This window comes from Odocoileus virginianus, chromosome 17 (genome assembly GCF_023699985.2).
Source record: "Odocoileus virginianus isolate 20LAN1187 ecotype Illinois chromosome 17, Ovbor_1.2, whole genome shotgun sequence".
Classification (NCBI taxonomy): Eukaryota; Metazoa; Chordata; class Mammalia; order Artiodactyla; family Cervidae; genus Odocoileus; species Odocoileus virginianus.
In genome coordinates, this window is record NC_069690.1 from 45304893 (window position 1) to 45324860 (window position 19968).

The window sequence follows — 19968 nt, forward strand, 5'->3', positions numbered from 1 at the left end:
ACTCCCGCGGCCCAGCTACCGACGAGGGGGTGGGACGGATGGTTGCTGCTTCTTGAAAACTGCCCCCAACTCTCACCCTGACACCCCCTTGCTATGGCCCTGGGGGAGAACTCTTTGCTCGGACTCCTCGGATCCTAAACTCGGAGGAGGTGAGGGGCATTGAGAATAGCGAGAGGTTCTCTCTAAAACCCGGAAGGCCCTCGCGGGGCACCGAGAACGGACGAGGCGGGGCACTCCCCCGGTTTTCCAATGTGTTGCAAACCTAAGAGCTTTTCTTGCTTGCTTTTTTTTTTTTTTGGTAACACCCTTCCCCCCCTTTTCTCTCCCCCCCACCCTGCTTTGGCTCCAGGGTTGCAAAAGCAAAGAGCAATAAAAAAAAAAAAAAAAAAGAAAGAAAGAAACCCGCGCATACACTCAGACACACACCAGTGGCGACAGGGGAGAGTTGGAAAGACGCAGGAGAGAAGGAGGAGGCAGCAGGGAGGGAGCAATGGGAGCGGGAAGCCGGCAGGTTCCCTCGCAAATCCCCCTCCGGCCCCACGTCGCCTCGCCGGCCCCGGCAGGGGAGCGAGGAGCCGGGCGAGCAGATGGAGGAGTGGAGCTCGCTCTAGGCAGCAGGCTTGGCCGGAGAATGGAGGAGCCGCCAAGCGATCGGCTGATTGGAAGAGAAACGCAGAGCGATGGAGGCGGGGGTAGGAGGACGATTTCTCTGCGGGGACTGGCGGCGGCGTATACGCCCGGGTCGGGCGCTGCAGAGCTTGGCTAGCTTTCAACCCGCGCTCGCCGGCTCCAGCCCCGCGCGCCCCCACCCCCAGCCCTCCCGGCGGCTCCGCAGGTGAGTGCGAGCTGGGGGCAAAAAGACTCGAAAGTCTCAACACGCCCGCCCTGCCAAAGGGAGGGGGAAAAAAAAAAAAGAAAAGCATTTTTCCTTTTCTTTTTTTTATTTTCGTGCAGCCCCCAGCGCGGTGGGAGGGAAGGGGTGAGGCTGAGTCGCCCGGAGGAGGCGGAGGGGCCAGGCGAGGCCGGGGTGGCCCGGGAGGCGGCGGCGCCGAGGCGGCTCTGACGGGCGAGCGCTCGGAGCGGCGCTGCGCTGCGCCGAGGCGGGCGGGCGGGCGGGCGGAGCGGGGCGGGCGGAGCGCGGCGCGTGGGGCTCGCCATTAGCCGTCGCTCCGCTTCGCCATCTCGGGCTTTGTCTGGCGGCTTGCTGCCCCGGCGTCGGCTGCGGCGGAGCTGCGGCTCAGCTCTTCGGCCCGCCGCACCCCTAAGGTGCCCTTGGCCCGTGCTCCCATTCACACGCTCGGTAAGTGAGCCCCGGCGCCGCGGATTTCGGGGGAGAGGGGTTGCTGCGAGTGGCGGCGGCGCCGATCTCCATGCGCCCGGGCAGGCCTGGGGAGCCATGCCGGGCTGGATTGAACCAGCTCCCACAGCGGCTCCTCCGCCGGAGCCCGTCGCTTTCTCGCCGTTTGCGGGATTTAAAGAGCAAAGAAGATTTTTTTTTTTTTCTGTTTTAACTTGCAAAGAGGACATTTTTTAGGGATTTCTTTTTTTAAAGTTTCGTGTGTGTGCTGCTTAGCAGCGAGGCAGGCTCCGAAGCCTGGCACGGCGATTGGCTTGCGTGCGCCCCAAGCCGGTGGCTACGCTCCGGGGATAAGGGTGGGCGCGAACTGCCCGCTCCAAGAGGCGGGCGAGGGCTGGAGTGGAAGCCCGAATCTGAGCTGGAGGAGAGAGCTCTGGAGCCGGGCTGCAGACACCCCCGGAGCCTCTCCAGCTGCCGGGGGGCCCTCCGGGCACCCTCTCTGCGGTCGCGCCTCGCGCCCTCCCTCCCGCGCCGGCCGAGCCTGCTAGTTCCCCGGCGGGTCTGGCGAGGTCGCTCTCGGCGCCCGCCCGTCCGCCTCGGCTCCGAGCCCCGCCGCCATCCGGGCGGCTGCGTGTCTCCCTGCCCCGACCCCCCCCTCCCCGGCGGCAGCAGCAGCCGCCGCCGCCGCCGCCACCACCACCACCACCACCACTACCCCCCTCCCCTCCTTCCTTCCCTCCGCCTCGGCCGCCCGGGTCCCCCCAGCTCCCGCCCCTCCTCCCAGCTGCCCCCCGCGGAGCCCGCCCGGGCAGGCTGTGGGAGGGAGCGGAGCCGGCGAGGCGGGCGGGCTGGCGCTCGCTCCCCGGGGGTCGGTGTGCGCTCTACGGGGAAGGACGCGCTCGCTGCCCCGCTTCTCCCGCCCCCCCTCCCGCTCCTCCTCCTCCCTTCTCCCTCCTCCTCCCCGCTCCGGCGGCGGAGGCTGCGGCGGCGGCGGGGGGTGTGCGAGCTGAGGCCGGGGCCGGCGGGCGGGCGGCGGGCGGGCTGCCTGCAGGCGGAGGGCGCTGTGCTTTGTGCTTTTCGCCGCGAGGAGCAGCAGGCAGCAGCCACAGCCGCAGCCGCCGCCGCCACAGCAGCAGCCGCCGCCCCAGCGCCGCCGCCGCCGCGCCCGGAGGAGGAGCCGCTGCCGCCGCGGGAGGGAGCTGCGGCTGTGCCCGGCCGAGCGGGGGAGGGCGCCGCCGCTCAGAGCCGGGGAGGGAGCCGCCGGAGCGGGAAGCCCGGAGGCCGCGCTGCGCCGGGTAACCGAAGCGGCTGAGGACGCGCGCAGGGTCGGGGCTGGGGCCAGGCGGCGGGGAGCGAGCCGTGGGTGCGGTGGACGCCCGGAAGAGATCCGGGGCGACCTCCAGGCAGAGAACTGGGCGAGAGAGGACCAGGGCAAATGGAAAGGACGCCTAGAGCCGGGGGAGGGGAGGGCAGGAAGCGAGGCCCAAGCCGAGCCCCGGCCGCGGGCGGAGGAGCCCGCGCTTCTCCGAGCCGGCAGGCGCAGTTCTCGCCGGCCGCCGGAGGGGGCGGCGGGGCCGGTGAGCGCTGCTCCCCCGCCTCCCGGCCGCCGTCCTCCCGCCCTCTCCTTGGCTCGGCTCCCCGGAGGCCCGGGCGGGGGCGCCGGCGGGGCTGGGCCGCAGGCTCGGGGGAGGAGGCGGCGGTTCCCGCCGTGGTCGCGCCTCTGCGCCGGGCTCCTCCGTGCGCGTCGGGGTGGCTGGGCGGTGGCGGCGCCTCTGGCCGGGGTGGGTGGCTCGGGGGCGGGGGGCAGGCCAGGCCGCTTCTCTCCGGCTGCTTGCCCGCCGTGGCGGGTGGGAACGGCGTCGGGTGCCCGAGGGGGAGGGCGTAGGGAATCCGGATCCGGTCCCCGGGGGCGGTGCGGCCGCTGCGCTCCGGGGCTGGCGGCGGCTGCGCTGCGTCCGGGTCCCCGCCGGGTTGCGGAGGCGGGGGGAACCGGCCGGGGGGAGCGGGAGGAGGAGACTGCGGCGCGTGCCCGCTTCCGCGGCCGCGCGCGCCCTTTACCCGCCCTTCCTCCTCCCCCGCCCTCCAGCCTGGGGCCTCCCCGGGGCGGGGCGCACAGAAGAGGAGGAGTTTTTTTTTTTTTTTTTTGGCCGGGGTGGGGGAAGGAGGGCGGAGGGCGGGCGCTCGCTGCGCGCTGGAGCGCGAAGCAGTGTCTCGCGTGGGCAGCGGAGGGCGCACGCCCAGGAGCGGGGCTGTAGAGGCTGCAGGGGCTGGGGGTGGGGTTAGGAGCTACAGGAGTGCACTCTTACCCCCACCAACTCATCAAGTCTTCTGGAGTCTTGGCTGGGTCCCTCTGAGAGTGTGGGGTTATGTCCCCCTCCCCTTTCGGGGAGGGAGTGATAGACAGTCCCCCACCTCTCAGCCCGCCTGAGTGGGGACTGGTGTCTCTTCTAAAGGGTGAGGTGGCTTTGACCCCGGCTTGCCTGGCCAGCACGACCGAGGAGGTGGCTGGACGGCTGGAGAATGAACGGAGAAGCCGACTGCCCCACAGACCTGGAAATGGCCGCCCCTAAAGGCCAAGGTAGGAGCCCCACCCTCAGCCCTCTTTAACTTAAACGCTCCATTCTCACGTAGGTCTGCGAGGCCCACTCCCCTTCTAAAAGTTTTCTCCTATTCGGGTTCACTGAACTGAAATGGGAGGAAGCCGCTTGACTGTCAGACACCCCTCACACTGGGTGTTTGGCTAAACCGAAATTATTTGGCTTTGAACCTACAAACTATTTTTCACACTCCATTTCCCCCCCAGGTTAGGGAGGAGGAGGCCTGTTCAAGTCTTCCTTCTGGGGTTCCCAGTCACCTCGAGTGTGTCCTCAGCAGTGTCCTGGAATGAGAGGAGAGACAAGGGATATGGGAGGAAGGGGGAGATAAGAGGGATTGGGAAGGCTTTTCAGGGTTGTTGTTGTTTTTTTTTTTTTAATTGTTATTAAGAGGGCATAGTTTTTGGTGAGGCAGGTTGGAGAGAAAGAGTGTTTTGATGGCTGGAGACCTCAAACATACTTAACTATACTCTACCCCATCCAGTGGGGATCCAGTTGTAGGGTGGCAGGGTGGGTAGGATGAATCTGAGCATCTGGCAATGCCTGTGGGGCACTGAGAGGAGACAGGATTATGGGTTCATGTGACCCTCCTGCAAAAACCCTGACCCAGGTGACCAAATGTGAATGCAAGAGCCCTTTTGACTCCTAGCCTTGGATAGCTATCATTCCTAGCTCACCTTCCCCAGTCGCCCCCTCCAGAGAGCCCTCAATGGATCTGTGTTTCAGTGGCTGGAAATAGCTGGTCCAGACTCCTTTTTTTTCTTTTTTGCTTCCATGGGGGATTGGGCTGAGAAGGCAACTCAAAATTCTAGGGGTGGGGGTGGCCCTGGAGCAGGGCCCACCTTTTGCCCACCTGCTGGCTTTGCCTCATAGCTGCCTTGTATGGCTCTACCATTGTTTTACTTGCCCCAAAGTCTCCTTTGGTCCTTTCTGAGAGGATAGGATGGTGGAATACTCACGTCTCTAATGTTAGTCTCCATCTATGCTAGAGCAAAACATTGGCGTGGGTTTTCCTTACAGCCCACACCCCTGCCTCAGTCTGCACATTTAGGATAGCCATGTAGAACTGGGACTGAATTTAGCTTCACGTTTAGGTGTGTGGCCTCCTTGTTTCCCTTTCTTCTGCAGTAAGCTAGCTGTTCTCCAAAAGGGTCCCAAATCACTGTAGCTCCCTTCCCCTCCCCTCTTCCCTATGATAAATTGTAACCTGTGGCAGGCTGGCACGTTAGAAATGATAATAGCTTTGAAGTAAGCCAGACTTGAGTCCAAGTCTGGTTTTCTAGGCGTGATGTTGTCTGGACTGGAGTCCCTGCTCTAATCTGTATGGCCACAGCTTTTCCTTAGGGCCAGGCCATGTTTTGTCTGTGCCTTCAGATGGGAGATAACCATCTGAAGGGTCTGAGATGCTCTGAGAAGGGTTGAGTGCTTAAGGACTGGGACGGATTGGGGCTGGCATGAGCCAGGCATAATGGCCTTTCTTACCCTTCCCCAGACCGCTGGTCCCAGGAAGACATGTTGACTTTGCTGGAATGCATGAAGAACAACATTCCATCCAATGACAGCTCCAAGTTCAAAACCACCGAGTCACATATGGACTGGGAAAAAGTAGCATTTAAAGACTTTTCTGGAGACATGTGCAAGCTGAAATGGGTGGAGATTTCTAACGAGGTAATGGATTTCCCCCTCCCTCCCCAACACATTCGAACACACATCTCCACCTACCCTTGCTTCAACCTTCTTGGTTGGGGAGATGAAACAGAAGTCTATAAACAGGAAGGAAAGAGACCAGGCAAGGTGCTCGTGTGGTCGCCTTTGTGCATTTCGGGAGTTGGCACGGTTGACAGCACTGGCCAAGACTTCTCAGTTCTGCTACTTTCTAAGCTATGTGGTCTTGAATACTTACCGTCTTAGAGCATCTTAGAGCATCTGTCACCTGAGCTGTTCTGGGGATTGAATGAGGTGCTGACATGGACAACCATTTTGAGGTCAGGTGGTCACTTTGTTGCTCTCCTACGATATGTACCGACTGCCCGGATCTCTACAGTAAACATGGGCCAGTGCCTGGGTATCAGCGCAGCCTGAGCTGTGTCGCTCTTGACCCCAGCCCTTCTCCTTTGATAAACTTCAGTCTAGTGGAAAATAGAGAAGGCCTATTGGAAAGCGAGGCTACGCTCCTGGGTGGCATTCCCCTCTTCGGCGCTTCCCCTTACCCTCACCTTCTTTCTTCTTCCAGGTGAGAAAGTTCCGTACATTGACAGAATTGATCCTTGATGCTCAGGAACACGTTAAAAATCCTTACAAAGGCAAAAAACTCAAGGTGAGTTTCCAGGTGGAGGAGCACGAGAGTTCAGAGAAGCAAGGCCCAAAGAACAGTCTCACCTAGACCGTGTCCTTGTCCCTCCTTCCAGAAACACCCGGACTTCCCAAAGAAGCCCCTGACCCCTTATTTTCGCTTCTTCATGGAGAAGCGGGCCAAGTATGCTAAACTTCACCCGGAGATGAGTAACCTGGACCTGACCAAGATTCTGTCCAAGAAATACAAGGAACTGCCGGAGAAGAAGAAGGTGGGGGGCGGGGGGCTAAGGCACGGAGGGAAGAGGTGGGGAGAAGCTGGAATGGTGTAGGTTATCTGGCCGGGGGGGGGTGGGGGGGTGGCAAGGGCTTAGACTGAGGGACCTGGAATCAGGGGCATGGGTGGGTCAGCAGAATAGAGTAGGGCCTTGGGGAGCCCACCTGATCATTGCCTCCTGGGCCCACACACCCTCAGGTGTGGGCACCGCTACAGACGTAACCATGACCAAGACAGACACCCATAACATTCTTTCACACGCATGTCCTCACTGTTAGGCCTCACAGCTGTTCACTTCTGACGTTTCCCCACATGGTCTCATTTGATGCTCATAGAGGTGACTCCAGGAGACTGAGTGGTCCAGATTTTGTGGTCAGAGGAACTGGGGTGCAGGAGGGCGTCGTGTCCCAGGACCATGGTTTAGTGCGCAGGCTCCCTGCCTAGCCGTCTTCTCTGGGCAGGTAACAGGCGCATCCCCAGGTTACATGGACTTCCTCCCCCTTACACACATTGTCCTTTGTGGCCCCGTGCTGTCCCAGATCGTCAAGCCCATTAACCTTGGGCAGAGGCTGCCCCAGCCTCCCAGGCAGGGGTGGACATGGTCAGCACAGTGAGGTCCTGTGGTCCTTGGGAGAAACAGGCAGCACAGCATCAGAGGAGCCTGCAGGTAGGACAAGAGCCAGAGGCGGTGGGCAGAGAGAGACGCACAGGAGATACTGTGCGGTGAGATGGAGCCAGGGAGAGATGCTAGTGAGGGGCAGCAGAAGAGACAAGAAGGCACACTCGCTGGAGAGGAGACAGTTGTAGGCAGCCGGCTCTCGGGAGGGCACCAGCCCTGGGAATAGCCCTTGTCCTAGTCTGCACACCCTGGCTTTGGGCTCACATGGCTTGGTCCTGTACCCAAAAAAGGAGCTCGCTTGACTGGGTCCATCCAGCTGTCTGCAGCTGCTGCCTGAACCAAGCCGGAGTACAAATCGCTGGAGCTATTCTTGACCCTTCCGATGGGGCCATTGCAGAGCTGACTGTATACATAACACCTAGACGTTCCCACAGGGTGAGAGGGAGAGGCAGAGGGTCTTAGGACCAGGGTGGGACAGGGGAAACTCCGAGGTCCAGTGGGCAGGGTGCCGGCCTAGGGGACACAGTGGGCCTGTTCCCCTGACTGCCACTGCATCGCCGTGTGTGTGCCCTTCGGTAAGTCGTTTCCATCCTCTGGGCCTGGTCTTGATCTGAGGCGTGGAGGGTGAACCTGATCTGGGTGCTGCCTTCTGGCTCTGAAAGCTGCCGTTTCTGTGAGAGGAGAGCTGAGACTGGAGTGAAGGAAGCAGGGCTCTGCTCTCGGTTTTTTTGTGGACACCTCAGAGGGAAGTAGAGCTGCCTAGCTTCTCGCACCTGATGAGAGGCAGAGGTTGGGCTCAAGCAGCATGTGTCCCTGGCCGCCTCCAGCGCTATTCTGGTTGTGAATCTGGGAAGAAGAGGGAGAAAGGAAAGCGGGACGTTGAGCTGGGGCAAGAAGGGGAGGTAGAGGAGGAAGGGAGAGACAGGCTGGAAAAGAAGTCCAAGAGGGAGGGGTGTGGGGAGGCAGGAAGGATGCAGGGATGGAGACGGGATGGTGGGAAGGGAAGACCAGGCTGAGAGAAGGAAGGGAAGCCAGGCCGGAGAGGAGAAGGACTGGGCTGGGGGAGGGAGGGCACAGGGAACCAAGAACCTGGAAGAAGGCATTGGAGGCAGGGAGAGTGGTCATGACAGGGTTGTGGCGGGGATGGCGTCAGGATTGCCAAGGACAACCAGGGACCCAAAGGCAGCAGGTGGGGGAAAAAAAATCCAGATTCAGGAGACAAGAATTCACTCGGCTGCGGTCAGTTAAGTCTCTCCTCAGTGCCTTAGAAATGGGACTCAGCCTGCCCCTGGCCCTGTGGGCCACCTGAGAGGGCACACTACTATTGGCTGCCACAGACAGAGAAGGAGCAAGTGACAGGCAAGGCCTACACCCTCCCCTGACTCCCTCACTGGGGGTTTCCTTGGTGTTGGGGAAAGGCAGAGGGGGGAGTATCTCGGGGAATCCCAGCACTGTCACTGCTTAGCGAGTGACTGGGTAATGCCACGTGTCCACCCCCGTCCTGGGACTCTCCCTTTCTTAAGGGAAGGGATGGGATGTGTCCTGGGAGACCCCTGTATCTCCTCGTGTCTGGGCTACAGAGTCACCCCCACCCCCACCCCACCGGAAGGCAGGCCACCACCTTCCCCCCCCCCACTCATGACATCCTCCATACACATCACCAACAGGGAAGCAAAATAGCTAGCAAGGAGGACTTGGTGGGGTTTGTGGCTCAGCTCTTGGGTCATGGATGACCCCATCGCCTCCTCCCCCCAGATGAAATATATTCAGGACTTCCAGAGGGAGAAACAGGAGTTCGAGCGAAACCTCGCCCGATTCAGGTAAGGCAGAGGAGGCCACAGGGTGCTGGGTGTGGCAGGAGAGGGGGGTCAGATCCTGGTGCTCACCACCCTTGAGGAATGGAAGATGGATGGGTCACCTGTAGACCCTAGTGGTTCAGGCTCAGGGGCAGGGACTGGCAGCTAACCGCTGGTCCACTTGGCCCCAGCTAATGGGCTAAGGAGCCTTAGCGAGGGGGCCAGCTAGCCGGGGTCTGCCCTGGCAGGACCCCCTCCCCCACCACTGACTGTCGCTCCCTGCGCCCTGGCTAGGGAGGATCACCCAGACCTAATCCAGAATGCCAAGAAGTCGGACATCCCCGAGAAGCCCAAAACCCCCCAGCAGCTGTGGTACACCCACGAGAAGAAGGTGTATCTCAAAGTGCGGCCAGATGTGAGTGTCCGGCCAAGGGGTGGTGGGGAGGGCGCACGGTGGTGGCAAGGGGGGAGCCGCGCCGGGTCGGCCGGGCACGGTGCCGGGGAGCAGGAGAGGAGGCCCCTCCCCAGGGGTGGGCTGCATGGACAGGGCCTGGGCCAGCTGGCGTGTGAGTGCGTGTGTGTGCGTGTGCGAGCCTGTCCCCTTGCACCCAGGCGGGACTCTCCGCCTCTCTGCCTTCCCCTCCTGGCCCGTGGGGGACACTCGCGTGACCTCCTGTGGCCTGAGGGGGCGGGGGCCTCTGTGTCCCCCTCCCCTTCCCCTCCCCCCTCCCCCTGGCTGCCTGCGTGTGTCTGACGGCTTTTGGTTTGCAGGCCACTACGAAGGAGGTGAAGGACTCCCTGGGGAAGCAGTGGTCTCAGCTCTCGGACAAAAAGAGGCTGAAATGGATTCATAAGGCCCTGGAGCAGCGGAAGGAGTACGAGGTTAGGCTTCCGCTGCGCTCCTCCCCGTCCGGCTCTTCACGAGCCTCTGCCCTCTGACTCTGCGGCCTCCGCACTCTGCGGGAGGCGGTCACTGCCCCTCTCGTCACTGAGGGAGGGGCCTTCTGGGCCCCTCACCTCTGCCCTTACCTTCCCCGCCCCACCCCCCCCATGAGATCTCAGGCTAGGGCAGGGCAGGGCACCACGTCTTGTGTGACACAGCAGATGCACGGCCACCCCCCAGCTTGGCTCCCTGCCTCCCTTCCCCAGCGGCTCTCCCCCACCCCCCCGGCCCCGGCTAACCCCACACCCCGTTGCCCTCCGTCCCCCTCCCACCTCACTCTGCAGGAGATTATGCGTGACTATATCCAGAAGCACCCCGAGCTCAACATCAGTGAGGAGGGCATCACCAAGTCCACCCTCACCAAGGCCGAACGCCAGCTCAAGGACAAGTTTGATGGGCGACCCACCAAGCCACCTCCGTGAGCGCTGCCCTGGGGTTGGGGGATGGGGGAGCGAGCCGGCAGGCAGCTAGGGAGCCGGGCTGATGAAGGACCTCGGCCCTGGCTCTGCAAGTAAGGAGGCCGCTGCCCTGGGCCTCCCCCGTCACTCACAGGCACGCTCTTCCCTTGCTGCCGGTTGTGACAGGAACAGCTACTCGCTGTATTGCGCAGAGCTGATGGCCAACATGAAGGACGTGCCCAGCACAGAGCGCATGGTGCTATGCAGCCAGCAGTGGAAGCTCCTCTCCCAGAAGGAGAAGGACGCCTACCACAAGAAGTGCGACCAGGTGCGCTGGGGCAGGAGGCAGCCCTGGGGCAGGGGGACTCCGGGAGAACCTTGGGGTTGTGCAGCACGAAGCCTGACCCTGGGCCCTTGCTTTCCACGCGGTGGTGTGCTCGGTTTAGCGTCTGTGCTGCTTAAGGCAGGTCTCGGGGCTCATGCCTGCCAGCTGTGGAGGGAGACTGGGCCTGGCCGGGCTCTGGACGGTTTGCTGAGAGGCTACTGTTTGTCCCTGGAGCATAGGAGGTCTCCAGCGAGGCTGCCCCCGACTGACCTTGACTCCCCTTCCTTTCCCAGAAAAAGAAGGATTATGAGGTGGACCTGCTCCGTTTTCTAGAGGTAAGTGTTCCTTCGGGGAGGGCAGTGGGCAGAGAGAGGGCAGGGGGTGGTTGGTGAGCAAGGCCCCTAGGACAACACAGACACAGCCTGGGGACTACACATTCAACCCCGTGCTGCCTCCTCTTTTTCCCTGATCAGAGCCTGCCTGAAGAGGAGCAGCAGCGGGTCCTGGGGGAAGAGAAGATGTTGAACATCAACAAGAAGCAAGCCACCAGCCCAGCCTCCAAGAAGCCCTCCCAGGAAGCGGGCAAGGTGGGCAGGGGACATGACCAAACAGCAGGTGGGGTGGTAGGGAAGAGGCGGGGCTCCCCGTGAGCACCCCGTGGACCCCGACCCTCTTTGCACATCTACAAGGGCGGCTCGGAGAAGCCCAAGAGGCCCGTGTCAGCCATGTTCATCTTCTCGGAAGAGAAGCGGCGGCAGCTGCAGGAGGAGCGGCCCGAGCTCTCAGAGAGCGAGCTGACCCGCCTGCTGGCCCGCATGTGGAATGACCTGTCGGAGAAGAAAAAGGTCAGGCTCGCCAGACCAGAGGGGGCTGCCAGGCAGAGTCTGGGCCGCTTCTCCCCTGGGGGCTAGCTGCACTTCCTCAGCCTGCCCCGGGTGTGTGTGTGAGGTGTGAGCCACACAGCAGCCTGAGCGCAGATGGTGGGGCTGGGAACCCAGCGAGCCGGAAGGCGGGAAGCTGTCAGCTGTGGGCTGTGGGCTCCCTGGGGAGCAGGGCCGCTGGCGGCTTGAGCCCCTGGCTGGAGACATCTGCACCAGCCCACGCCTCCGCTCGCCCCACCCCACCCCACCCTTGCCGTTGGTGGCGGCTGCTGGTGGCGGCTGCGGGGAGAACCTTCCATTGCAGGACGGGCCGTGCGCGCCCCCTGGGGGTGGTCGGAAGGCTGACGCCTTTGCTGTCCCTCCGCAGGCCAAGTACAAGGCCCGGGAGGCGGCGCTGAAGGCCCAGTCGGAGAGGAAGCCGGGCAAGTTGCCGGAGTCGCCCAAGAGAGCCGAGGAGATCTGGCAACAGAGTGTCATCGGCGACTATCTGGCCCGCTTCAAGGTAGCAGGCAGTGGGAAAGAGGTCTTCCTTTTCTTTCTTTCTGGATCAGTAGTTGCTTTACCATAAATCTCTTCAGAAAGGGGTTGTTCTGCTACTGCCCACACGGTGAGCAGCCCCAGGTGACGCCTCCCACTTCTGACACCCTTCTCTGTCCCCAGAATGACCGGGAGAAGGCCTTGAAAGCCATGGAGATGACTTGGAACAACATGGAAAAGAAGGAGAAACTGATGTGGATTAAGAAGGCAGCCGAAGACCAAAAGCGATACGAGGTGGGAAAGGGGCTTCTGGTTAGCTCAGTGGGGCAGGATGGAGCTGGGGCCACCTCCCCCCACTTAAAAACTCAGGAGCACCCTCTCGGGTGGGCGGCTTTCCTTACTGTGTGGGACTTGGAGCCAGAAGTCCCGGCTTGGGTTGTGTGACCCTGAGTAAGTCTCTTAACTTCCTTCTCTGAGCCTCAGTCTTGTATCAGTAAAATGAGGGTGAGGATACCAATCACGTGAGTGCAATTATGAAAGCACTTTCAGACGGCAGGACCTACCCGACGAAGGCCTGAGTTGTTAGGAAGTTGCTCCCTAGCTGTGCCTCAGTTTCTCCTTCTTCCTGGCACTTAAAAGGAGAGTCAGCTAGGGACTGCAGGTATGGGGCAGGAGAGAGGATAAGTGACCTTTCTGGATGTCCTCATAGAGAGAGCTGAGTGAGAGGCGGGCACCCCCGGCTGCTGCAAACTCCTCCAAGAAGATGAAATTCCAGGGAGAACCCAAGAAACCTCCCATGTGAGTCTGGGGGCTAGAGTCCATCCTCGGGGTGGGGAGGGTGAGGGTGGAGGGGCTGCTTGGTTGGTGTCCTGACCCTCCTGTGACACCCACACCTCCCAGGAATGGTTATCAGAAGTTCTCCCAGGAGCTGCTGTCCAACGGGCAACTGAACCACCTGCCGCTGAAGGAGCGCATGGTGGAGATTGGCAGCCGCTGGCACCGCATCTCCCAGAGCCAGAAGGAGCACTACAAGAAGCAGGCCGAGGAGCAGCAGAAACAGTACAAAGTGAACCTGGACCTCTGGGTCAAGGTGAGAGGGCAGGGGACCCTAGGAAGCATCATGCTGGCTGGTCTGCATTCATGATTTCATTCAGCGTCCCAGCAGAGATAAGGAAACTGAGGCTCAGAGAGGTGAAGTAACTTAGCCCAGGTCACACAGCCAGGGAGTAGGATGATCCAAATCAGACTGCCTTTTCCGCCCTCCAGCTGGGACCAGGGGATGTCTCCAAGACTCTGGCTCAGCCCCTAGCCTCTGAGCTCCCCTTCTGTGCCTTGCTTAAGCAGTCAGATCTGTAAAGTGGGGAGAGTCACCGATGTCCTCCCCAGCCACCCAGCTGGGTTGGCCAAGGTCCCAGGGGAAATAGCAGGGTTTAAGGGTTCCAGACATTTGGTGAGCCCCAGATTGCCTTGGCAGAGCCCAGTGGCTCTGGGCTTGGCTTCTGGGGAGAAGTGATTAAGCCACGCTATGGCAGTCATCTGGGGGCGCTTCTCTGAGTTGAGGAAGGCCCTGACTCTGGAGCCTCTATTTGGATAGAGCACAGGACAGACATGAAAACAAACAGTCTTGGGATGGGGTAGCTTAGAATAGGCTTTGGAGCATCTTAAGCAGAAATACTGAGCTGTGTTCTCAGGTCCTTAGGGTTCTCTGCAGAGACCCAAGGAGACTGGGACGGGTGCAGGTGGCATGATGGTCAGAGCTGAGCCCACTGCCTGGCGCTTGACCAGTGTGCTCAGTCAGCAGTAGTTTGGGTCATGTTCCTGCCCTCACCTCCTCCTCTGTCTCCCCCAGAGTCTGTCTCCCCAGGAACGTGCAGCATATAAAGAGTACATCTCTAATGTGAGTCTGGGAGCAGGGTGCTGTTGGGATAAGGAGGGAATTTGTGGCGGGGGTGGGGGCTAGGGGGTTGCTCCCTGGTGGCTCAGATGGTAAAGAATCCGCCTGCAATTTGGGAGGTCTGGGTTTGATCCCTGGGTTGGGAAGATCCCCTGAAAAAGGCAATGGCTACCCACTCCATTATTCTGGACTGGAGAATCCCATGGACAGAGGAGCCCAAGTCCATGGGGTCACAAAGAGTCGGACACGACTTTCACTTTCTGGGGGGAGCAGCACAGAACTCCTGGCTACTCCCTTTGCCCATGTCCCCATCCCCTCCTACAGAAACGTAAGAACATGACCAAGCTGCGAGGCCCGAACCCCAAGTCCAGCCGGACTGCCCTGCAATCTAAGTCGGTAAGGAGCCCCTCCCAGGAGGGGCTGGGGTGGGGGTGTTCGAGGTGCCTGGAGTGGCATAGCAGGGACCACTGATGTGCTTCCATCCCTCCCAGGAGTCTGAGGATGAAGATGAAGAGGATGAGGATGAAGACGAAGAGGATGATGAGGAGGAAGATGATGAGAACGGGGACTCCTCTGAGGATGGTGGGGACTCCTCCGAGTCCAGCAGCGAGGATGAGAGCGAGGATGGAGATGAGGTGGGGTGGATGGGGCATGGCAGAGAGGGTGGGGGGGCGTGCTGCCAGGACGGCCCCCTGGTGACTGCACTTTCCTTGTCTCCCAGAATGAGGAGGACGATGAGGATGAGGATGACGACGAGGACGATGACGAGGATGAGGACAACGAATCCGAGGGCAGCAGCTCCAGCTCCTCCTCCTCGGGGGACTCCTCGGACTCTGACTCCAACTGAGGCTCAGCCCTACCTGGGGCTCCCCTCCCCGACTGATCACCTTTGTTTCTCCCCCATGTTCTGTCCCCTGCCCCTTGGCCTCCCCCACTTTCTTTCTTTCTTTCTTTCTTTTTTTTAAAAAAAAAAAAACAAAACACGGTGGGGGGGAGGTAGGCGCTGGAGGCGCCCAGGCCAGAACTCTGCGGCCTCAGAGACATCAGCCCTGGGGGGCCCTCCAGGGAGCGTACCCATCAGACTGAGCCACCACCGGACTGGCCCAGCCCACCCCTCTTCTGCACTTGCGGTTTCCGGCATGGACAATGGACCCGGGAGTGGGACGGGGGTCCCAAAGAGTTCAGTGAGGCCCCCTACACCTGCAGCCCGACTCAAGGCAGGGTGGAAGCTTGAGGAAGACCCCTTTCTTTCCAGAGGGGCTTGCAGCCTGGACCCCTACATTGGAACTGGAGGCAGGGAACATGGGAGAGGAGGGTGGGCGCCTATGAGAAATAGGCCTTGCCCCATGGCCCTCTTCTTCCCTGCCCCCTGCGGGAAGGAGCTGCCTGGACCCACTTACGGGGGCGGGGGGGAGGGGGCAGAAGTGTTTTTTATATATGTGTATATATTTTTTTTTTAAGCTCTGAGCTGTCAACGAGACGTTTCCTACCGATCTCGGCTGCCGTCTCTGTTGTCATTTCTGGGAGAGGGAGGGTTTAGAGGGTAGGTTTGGGGCTTTTTAAAAACGGTCTTGACGTGTATGGAGAAGTGTGTGTGCGTGCGCGTGCGGGCATGTGTGTGTGCGTGTGGCCTGTACATAGCGTGGGTGCACCTGTGGATGTGTGCAAAGGCACGTGTATCTGTGCGTGTAAGAGAATGTAAAAGGGTTTGAGGGTTATGGAGACACTGCCCCTGGTGGGGATGGGTTGGCGTGGCCCTTTTCTCCATATCTTCTGCTTTGCCTGATCTCTGATTCAGTTCGGGGTACTGAAGCCACTCTGGTGCTTCCTCTGCTGGTTTCCCTCAGCCAGGGCCACTGGCGCTACTGCTAGTCTCCAGTATCCATCAGGACAGTGGGGAGGGGGACAGGCCAGGTGAACCTTAAATATTGGATTTGGTGGGAAAGGCCTCTCCAGCTCATCTGAGGGGTCACCCAGCCACTGTCAGCTCTGAACCTGGGCTTCAAGAGATGTGTTGGAAGCTCTTAACTTATACACCCCTCCTGCCTCCCCCGCATATCCTCCAGCTACCCCACCCCCATTTCCTTTGATTTCTCAGGTCAGCTCCCTTCCCTACCCCATCTCTCCAAACCCACAGCTGAGGGAGAGGTCTGCAAAAGCTGCTTTGACAGCTGTTCTAACCCTTCCCAGCCATCCCCCAGATTTTGGAACCCTGATTCCTACTCTCAAAAAGCCAAGCCACCTCGTCTCTGTGGGTTTAATTTTTGTTGTTGCTTTTGATCACAAAATGTTTAAACAATCATGTCAGTGACCTATTTAATTGGGGGTTTGTGCTTTTCCACCCTCCCCCTCTGAACGAAAGGCAAGAGGGAAGAACTCTTGTCTGGGAGGTGTGGTGGGAAAGGTGGGTCCTGCTCACAGAGGAAGGCAGATAGATAATCTGCTTTGCCTCCGATGTGGTGCTGGGGGTGGGAGGAGCTAGTGGGGAATACTCCCTACTCCCCACTCCCCTTTCTTTCTCCTGCTCCTGGAATTAGGTACAGGGGTTCGTAGGTTCTATTTCTTCCCAAGAGCCCCTGCAGAGAGCCCCATTTCCCTGTTCCTGCAGAGTGCCCCTGCGCTGTTGTGTTTTAGTGGAATGTGTTTTTCATTTAAAAACAACTTTGAATGGGGCAATTCCCCCCCCCCCCCCCCCCCCCCCCCCCGTTTTAAAAATTGACAAATTCTTACAGTACAAACAGGGCTGTGGGGGTGGGGGTGTGGGTGCTGTAAGAGGTCACTCTGAGTGCATTTTGGCACTGGGGTGGGAGGATCCCTGCTCTTCCCCCCACCACCCCGTTTTTTTCTAATATTTAAGAAGTGTTTTTGTAGGTTTCAACAACAACCACAACTTGAATTTGTATCATGGGAGGTGGGAGGGAATGGCTTAGAGGTGTCTGCCTAAGCTTAAGGCCAACTGTGGAAGTTTTGTTTTCCCTTTTTTTGTACAATAAAGTAAAAACACAAAGATTTGACTGCTGTCTGATCAATGGACTCAGTAAGTGGGAGTGGTGGCAGAGGTGACCCAACAGGCTCAGTGTGGTAAGACCCTTGAAGGCAACTTGTTTGCCTCTTCTTTCTAGAACCATCTTCCTCATTCCTGAAGGCTCCATAGCAACCTACTTTCACATTGTTTTGTGCTACTGTTCTTGCACTTTCTCACTTCAGTTTGTTAACTTAGGTGGTTAGACCACTAAGGACTGAGAATTTGGAAAACAAATTTTCTCCCAGCATGCACTGCCTTGAAAAATGGAGGTGATGAACCATTAGGGTCAGGGGTTCACCCTGGTCATGCAAGGGCTTATCATTGAGCCCTCAGCCTCACCAGGGTGAGGAAAGACTTTCCTAAATGACCCAGACCTCTGATGGGAAGTGGGCTGGGCCAAGATGACTCACTCTCTGAGGTTAAGGAAGACAGCCTTCCCTCCACAGGCCTTGGCTGGATTCCCAGAACCACCAAGGGCTAAAGACCCAGGCCCATTGAAGACCTTTCCCTTTACCCCACACCCCTCTCTCACTCTTTGCCAAACTTCTGAAAAGCTCCTTGCCCCTCATGGCGTTCTATTTCCTCACCTTCCATTCACTATTCCCCTGAGGAGAATATGTTCATAATTACACCCAGTGGACACTTACATGTCTCTTGACTTCTTGGTCTACTCTGCTGGCATTGGCTCCTCCTCCTCATTCTATCACAGGTGTTCAAGTCAAGTCACTCTATGAATTTCCAGTTATCACCCATAGTAACCATTCCAAAAAGTGGCCTCTATAGAGATGTCTCTTCGAAGCTGCAGACCAGTACAGACTTCAGTGTATCCTCTGGGATATCCTGCAAAGCAGATATCCTCTGGGATATCTTGCAGGTACCTCAAGACCCCAGATTAGCACTAAACATCTACTCATTAGTATCAGCCTTAACTCTTCTCCCTATTTCATCTCTCAGTGAAGGGAGGTGAAATTTGCTCACCGAGACCTGTTTGTTCCACTTCTTGTCTCTCTCAAATCTGTCAAACCTGCTTACATCCCCATCCTATTCAAGGCCATCACCATTGCTCATCCTCTGCAAAAACCTAAAACTCATCTTCCTGCTTGCATTCTTGCCCCCTACAGTCCATTCTGCACACAGCAACCAGAGCTATCATTTAAAAACAAATTGCTAACTTCTGCACTTCTAACTTGCCTTGTCTTACCATGACCCTTCAAGGCCTGGCCTCTGTTTTCCCTCTCCCTTCCCTCACTCCACTCTCCCTAATCACTCACAAGGATCCAACCAAGGGATATGTCTTTCGCTGCTCAAACATACCTACAAGACCTTTGGATTTGCTCTCTCTGCCCAAAATGCCATTCCCCCAACACTACAGATAGTTTGTTTTTTTCATCCTTCAGACTTAGGCTCAAATGTCACCTCACAAGCCTTTCCTGACCACCCTCTCTAGAGGGGCCTTCTCCTACGTCCCCTTGTTTCTGTATTTGTTTACCTGTTCACTGTCTATCTCCCCAAACCAACACATTCAGTTTGAGATATGTTGGAGTTATGATGGGATTAGCTGGTGGAGACAACTTATGTGTTCATTCATTATAGTAATCCCAGAACCTATTCCCAGGTAGCTCAGTGGTTTAAAAAAAAAAATCCGCCTGCCAATACAAGAGATGCAGCAGATACAGGTTTGATCCTTGGGTCAGGATGATCACCTGGAGGACGAAATGGCAACCCACTCCAGTATTCTTGCCTGGACAGAGGACGATGGCAGGCTACAGTCTGTGGGGTCACAAAGAGTCGGACACAACTGAGCGACTGAGCATACATAACATACATTTGACAAATCAAGAAATGTTCATTAGGGGACTTTCCTAGAGGTCCAGTGGTTAAGACTTCTAACACAGGGGGCCTGGTTCAATCCCTGATCAGGGAACTAGATCCCACATGCTGCAACAAAGATTTCAAATGCTGCAACTAAAAGGTCCCACATGCCACAATTAAGACCTAGTGTAGGCAAATAAACAAAAATATTTTTAAAAAAGATCCCGCATGCTGTGCAATACAGCCAAGGGAATAAGAATGACCCATAATAATGTCATATATATATATATATATATATATATATATATATATATATATATATATGTATTGTATATTATATATAGCCTCTTTTTGCCAAGTCTAATTGCACAAACCATCCCAGACTCAAACACACCACACTCTTCTCAGGCCTCTACGCATTCTGCCTATATACATAACTGTTCCCTAGAATGCTCCTCTTAACCTCTCTTTCTAGTTAATTCAAGGCTCCACTTGAAAGATCACTTCCTCTAGGGAGCCTGCCCTGACGTCCTGACAAAAAGATTTCTACTCATTTGTTTCTTTGGCTGCCTGAATGCCTCCACATTGAACGTTTTTTCCACATCAGGCTTTGCTGGGTGGTAAGCTCCACTAAGACAAGGTCTGTGTGTCTCTCTGGCTTGCTGCTGTAACCCCAAGGCCTCACCCAGAGCCTGGACCAGTGTAGTCCTTAGTGTTTATTGACTGGTGCTAACTGTGGAGACCGGGCACGTGCCCAAAGAGGTCACCACCACAGAACCACTCAGGCCAAGTGCCAAATGAAGAGTACAATCCAGTTTTAAAGGAGTTTGTTTTGACGGTGGCCTGGGTGGAGAAGTGAGGAAGGATTTAGGTAAACAGCGAGGAGACAGGAAGGCTTCCTGGGCATATGTAAATTCTTAAGGCAGGGTATATTGGACATATTCTGAGACCAAGAAACAGATCAGTATCGTCGGAGGATTTCTGATTCACACTAAGACACTTGAAGTACTGGCCTCCTTCTTGGCTCTAGACTCAAATTCAAATACCTTCTGAGAGTCTCCACCAGCTAATCCCACAGTATAACTCCCAACGAATCTCAAACAGTGAGAACTCATCATTCTCCTGTATCCTCACATTGCCCTTCCAGAGTTCCCCATCTTGGTTAACAATGTCTTCAGGCCCTCTCTCTCCTTCACCCCACACATCTCAAGCTATGACAAAAACCTACTATTTTTAAGCTATCCAGACTCCCCACTCCAGAGCATCTGCTTAAGTTTGGTCAAACAGTTCCCCTTGAGGACTTCTGACAGCCTCTAGGGTTAAATCCCACTAACTTCT

General features: G+C 57.7%; 1 protein-coding gene across 7 annotated transcripts; it reads left to right on the top strand.

The window, feature by feature from the left end:
- Positions 1-60: 60 nt before the first annotated feature.
- UBTF (upstream binding transcription factor) lies at positions 61-16800 on the top strand. 7 transcript variants are annotated; one of them, XM_070479671.1, is made up of 21 exons: positions 61-149; positions 3751-3875; positions 5384-5559; positions 6125-6208; positions 6300-6455; positions 8835-8899; positions 9170-9290; positions 9647-9757; positions 10103-10236; positions 10403-10544; positions 10835-10876; positions 11015-11128; positions 11231-11386; positions 11790-11924; positions 12083-12193; positions 12609-12697; positions 12800-12989; positions 13749-13796; positions 14118-14189; positions 14285-14428; positions 14515-16800. In XM_070479671.1, the coding sequence occupies exons 2-21, from the start codon at positions 3818-3820 to the stop codon at positions 14638-14640; spliced, it is 2274 nt and encodes a 757-aa protein (XP_070335772.1). In that variant the 5' UTR covers positions 61-149; positions 3751-3817; the 3' UTR covers positions 14641-16800. The 7 variants fall into 7 exon arrangements, with proteins under 7 accessions (XP_070335772.1, XP_020729076.1, XP_020729077.1 ...); XM_020873417.2 differs by lacking the exon at positions 61-149 and adding an exon at positions 433-835; XM_020873418.2 differs by lacking the exon at positions 61-149 and adding an exon at positions 1144-1300.
- The last annotated feature ends 3168 nt before the right edge of the window (positions 16801-19968 follow it).

Bases quoted from the DNA above. Each gene is read 5' to 3' on its own strand.
- UBTF (XM_070479671.1), top strand. From the start codon at position 3,818: ATGAACGGAGAAGCCGACTGCCCCACAGACCTGGAAATGGCCGCCCCT. The intron at 11,129-11,230 runs GTGGGCAGGGGA...CACATCTACAAG, and splicing joins CCTCCCAGGAAGCGGGCAAG to GGCGGCTCGGAGAAGCCCAA. The intron at 14,429-14,514 runs GTGGGGTGGATG...CTTGTCTCCCAG, and splicing joins AGAGCGAGGATGGAGATGAG to AATGAGGAGGACGATGAGGA.